The sequence below is a fragment of the Hemibagrus wyckioides genome, linkage group LG18 (assembly GCF_019097595.1).
Source record: "Hemibagrus wyckioides isolate EC202008001 linkage group LG18, SWU_Hwy_1.0, whole genome shotgun sequence".
Lineage (NCBI taxonomy): Eukaryota > Metazoa > Chordata > Actinopteri > Siluriformes > Bagridae > Hemibagrus > Hemibagrus wyckioides.
Genome location: NC_080727.1, coordinates 21,252,501 through 21,257,500, shown reverse-complemented (window position 1 = coordinate 21,257,500; position 5,000 = coordinate 21,252,501). Strand labels below are relative to the sequence as shown.

At 43.1% G+C, this 5,000-nt stretch overlaps 1 protein-coding gene across 1 annotated transcript in view; it reads right to left on the bottom strand.

Annotated features, from left to right (window-relative positions):
* Positions 1-2,612: 2,612 nt before the first annotated feature.
* zgc:165604 (uncharacterized protein LOC792578 homolog) overlaps positions 2,613-5,000 on the bottom strand; it is a 4,167-nt gene continuing 1,779 nt past the window's right edge. Inside the window, exons 3-6 of the mRNA XM_058416003.1 lie at positions 4,530-4,728; positions 3,645-3,800; positions 3,410-3,532; positions 2,613-2,987 (exon numbers count right to left, since the gene is read on the bottom strand). Of these exons, the coding sequence (XP_058271986.1) occupies positions 2,791-2,987; positions 3,410-3,532; positions 3,645-3,800; positions 4,530-4,728 (675 nt within the window). The 3' untranslated portion in view covers positions 2,613-2,790. The remainder of the gene's footprint in view (positions 2,988-3,409; positions 3,533-3,644; positions 3,801-4,529; positions 4,729-5,000) is intronic.

The following is a 5,000-nucleotide window of genomic DNA, read 5'->3' as shown; positions in this document are numbered from 1 at the left end:
CAGTGATGGAGAGACCTGAAGTGGAGTTATTATACAGTGAGGGGAAAAATGATCTGATCCCCTGCTGATTTTGTACGTTTGCCTACTGACAAAGAAATGATCAGTCTGTAATTTTAATGGTAGGTTTATCTGAACAGTGAGAGACAGAATAACAACAAAAAAATCCAGAAAAACACATTTCAAAAAAGTTCTACATTGATTTGCATTTTAATGAGTGAAATAAGTATTTGATTCCCTATCAATCAAAGATTTCTGGCTCCAGGTGTCTTTTATACAGGTAAGGAGCTGAGATTACAGTAGGAGCACTCTCGGGGAGGGCTCTTAATCTCAGCTCCTTAACTGTATAAAAGACACCTGTCCACAGAAGGAAGCAATCAATCAGATTCCAAACTCTCCATCATGGCCAAGACCAAAGAGCTGTCCATGGATGTCAGGGACAAGATTGTAGACCTACACAAGGCTGGAATGAGCTACAAGACCATCGCCAAGCAGCTTGGTGAGAAGGTGACAACAGTTGGTGCGATTATTCCCAAATGGAAGAAACACAAAAGGACTGTCAATCTTCCACAGTCTGGGGCTCCATGCAAGATCTCACCTCATGGAGTTTCAGTGATCATGAGAACGGCGAGGAATCAGCCCAGAATTACACTGGAGGATTTTGTCAATGATCTCAAGGCAGCTGGGACCACAGTCACCAAGAAAACAATTGGTAACACACTACGCCGTGAAAGACTGAAATCCAGTAGCACCCGCAAGGTCCCCCTGCTAAAGAAAGTTTGCCAGTGAACATCTGAATGATTCAGAGGAGACCTGGGTTAAAGTGTTGTGGTCAAATGAGACCAAAATCCAGCTTTTTGGCATCCACTCAACTTGCTGTGTTTGGAGGAGGAGGAATGCTGCCTATGACTCCAAGAACACCGTCCCCACCGTCAAACATGGAGGTGGAAACATCATGCTTTGGGGGTGTTTTTCTGCTAAGGGGACAGGACAACTGTACCACATCAAAGGGACGATGGACGGGGCCATGTACCGTTAAATCTTGGATGAGAACCTCCTTCCCTCAGCCAGGGCATTGAAAATGGGTCGTGGATGGATATTCCAGCCTGACAATGACCCAAAACACACGACCAAGGCAACAAAGGAGTGGTTCAGAAAGAAGCACATTACGGTCCTGTAGTGGCCTAGCCAGTCTCCAGACCTTAATCCCATAGAAAATCTGTGGAGGGAGCTGAAGGGTCAGCCACAAAACCTTAATGACTTGGAGAGGATCTGCAAAGATTAGTGGGCCCAAATTCCTTGATGTGTGGAAACCTGGTGGCCAACTACAAGAAATGTCTGATGTCTGCGATTGCCAACAAGGGTTGGCCACCAAGTACTAAGTCATGTTTTGCAAAGGGGTCAAATACTTATTTCACTCAATAAAATGCAAATCAATGTATAACTCATTTAAAAAAAAAAAAGTGTTTTTCTGAATTTTTTTTGTGGTGTTATGACCATTATGACCAGTGACGTGAATAACACTGATGATCTCCTCATCATGGCACCTGTTAGTGGGTGGGATATATTAGGCAGCAAGTGCAACATTTTGTCCTCAAAGTTGATGTGTTAGAAGCAGGAAAAATGGGCAAGCGTAAGGATTTGAGCGAGTTGTGATGGCTAGACCACTGCATCAGAGCATCTCCAAAACTGCAGCTTTTGTGGGGTGTTCCCGGTCTCGAGTGGTCAGTATCTATCAAAAGTATCCTTTAAGGTGTGAGGTGGAGCCCATTGAGGCCCCAGCCCGGAACTTAGAGGACTTTTGATAGGTACTGACCACTGCAGACCGGGAACACCCAGCAAGATATTGCTACTGCTTGGTGCCAGATACCACAGCACACCTTTAGGGATCTCGTGGAGACCATGCCTTGACAGGTCAGGGATATTTTAGCAGCAAAAGGGGGACACAATGTTGTGTGATTTGTGTATGAACATGGTATATAGTCAGGATTACTATCAGCTGTGGATGAAGAAAATTGATCAATACCTTCTGAGCTGTCAAATTCGAGAATGTCCTGATTTTCTAACACTGCTACGATATAAATGCTAATGGTAGAGCTGTTGGACCTTTTTACAGTGGACAGGACTATTGTAGCTTCAGATTAGTGAGTTTCTTTGTTTCTAAGCCTTGTAATACCAGGCCTGCTGGGTAAATGACGCTTTAGTTAATGGTTATGTGAACTGCATTTGCCTAACATCTTTCTTAATGTCCCTTTCATCTTAAGATCATGAGCTTATGATTGTTTAAACACACTCCCACAAACGTCCCTCAGCTGGAATAATCTCATTTAGAAATCACATTAAACACAGCCTAATCAAATATTACTTTTTAATATGGTGCAAACAGCAGGAATGTGGCAAGAAAATAATTTTTTATTTTTCACTTTAAAACTTTGTCCTTGGTGTTGGAACACAAAAAGTTTTAAGAAGATTTCCAGAAGAAAAAAAGCATGTTTTGCCAGAAAATGAACATACTCTGTCATACACAGCAACAGTAATGTAGCATACAAGATAAATGGCAAGAAATTCCCATCCATTAAACGATACATCATTATTTGAGCTCTAATCATCTTCACTGACCATCTGGACTAAAGTGACCCTGACTTACTCACACGGCACCAATGAGTACGGTCTACACTACAGAAAGTATAGTATTTATTCTGCAGTTTAATACACAGACCAAACTGAGCCCACATCATGCATCTCTAATGTACCGTAGATATTTTTGGACTGGGACGGCTTTTGAATCCAGGTTCAGACAAATGAGCGCTTGATTAAAGAGGGAGTGTATGCGATCTCGTTGTAGCACTCCTCCACGCGTCTGTCCCTCCATATGCTCTCCTGAGCCGAGCGGTGGAGCCACAGCACCAGCGCCAACAGGGTCAGCAGCACCAGGCCCATGGAGAGTGAGATTAGCACCCCCTGCAGGAGGCCTGGGGCATTCTCCGTATCTGCACAAAGTAGAGAGACAACTCTGTTCTTCTAGCTATGAACAGCACAACATAATCATAGCTGAATTGAATTGAAATTGAATTAATAAAATGAGAGAGAAATTTCTTTTCCAGAAGAAATTTTTGATTTGTATTGTACTATAACCAGGTTGGTTGGAACTGAAGAATAGTTTCCTTCCATATATGTTTACATTATCTAGTTCTTTGAGGTGAGAGACTGTTGTGGAAACAATTCAACAAAAGGTTTGTATATGGAGTAGTTTAAGCTTAAACGGATTTCAAGCACTGAAATGAATTTTTAACTCTGATTTATTATGATTAGACAGAGAGATCTTGGAATTCAGGACTTGGAACTTGGAACTCGTAAGTCGGAACTACTCAGATTTATTCTGATTGGACAGAGAGATCTGGTTGAAACGTACGGGTGTACACTGAAAGCTTCACGTAGCAGTTCCGTGTGCCCAGGACATTGGTCACGGAGCAGCGATACACACCAGAGTCCTGTGCAGACATGTTTGCAAGTTGTACCAAGCCCATTGACTCCCCTGAAGAAAAGACACAAATACATAAAAACGGCCTTGATCTCTTAGAGGGCCTTAAGTTCATATCAGGTTTTGCTGCACGTATTGAATCTGATAAAAGAGATGGATTTGTTACCCGCCGGGCTCGTGGGTAAGGTGATGTGATCTGGCTCCAGCTTCTCCCAGCTCATTAGTGGGGTGGGGACGCCTTCCGTTACAAGGCATGTCAATGTCACGGTGCCACCCACATCAGTGTCGCCCTCCCACATACACACAGGCAGGGATGGGGGAACTACAGCAGACATACACCACCATCCAGTAAGCCAGATATATTATACATTTATACCACATGCATTATATATACATATATAACATTCTGAGCAGTGAGAGGTGAAGTGAATAAGACTGATGCTCTCCTCATCATGGCACCTGTTAGTAGGTGGGATATATTAGGCAGCAAGTGAACATTTTGTCCTCAAAGTTGATGTGTTAGAAGCAGGAAAAATGGACAAGCGTAAGGATTTGAGCGAGTTTGACGAAGGACCAAATTGTGATGGCTAGACCACTGGATCAGAGAATCTCCAAACTGCAGCTCTTGTGGGGTGTTCCCGGTCTGCAGTGGTCAGTATCTATCAAAAGTGGTCCAAGGAAGGCACAGTGGTGAACCGGTGACAGGGTCATTGGCGGCCGAGGCTCACTGATGCAGGTGGGGAGAGAAGGCTGGCCCGTGTGATCCGATCCAACAGACGAGCTACTGTTGCTCAAACTGCTGAAGAAGTTAATGCTGGTTCTGATAGAAACGGGTCAGAATACACAGTGCCAACGCAATATTAGGCAGGTGGTCATGATGTTATGCCTGATCACTGTAAAAATGACAAACTGCTCCTTTAATCGACACTTTGCAGGCCCTCAATACAGAAGCAGCACATACAGCTCCAGTTAAAGGACAAGACACATGACCACAAAAAGCAGTATTGTTTTAGTCAGGCTTCACGTGAGTAACGTGCTAAACTGTTCTTACCCAGGACTCTGAGGCTGAGTTCTCCGATTCCCGGGTCTCCTGTCTCTGGTGGATTGCTCACCACGCAACGGTAGATGCCAGAATCAGAAGCACGTGTTTCATTCAGGACGATATCAGCGTTCCAGGGTATGTCAGTGAACTCCACCCTGGCAGTGAAGGCGGGGCTTTCGATGACCCGCCCCTGATCATACACGATCACCTGGAACACGTGAAAAGAAAAAAAAAAAGAAAAACGAAATATCCAACACAGTAAAGGTTATTTTAGTTTCTAATAATTAAAAGCTTTATAACCTTATAATAATAGTGTTTTGGTACTTTTGCAGGTTTTAAATTGCACAAGAGACCAAGATAAAGTGCTTATTGAAAATGAATGAATTTTCAGTGACTATAAACAGAAATTATAGGCTGGTTTCTTTCAGGTCATAAATAATAAAGGAATTGGTTTTTGTTTTGTTTTTTTAACAGTAAACT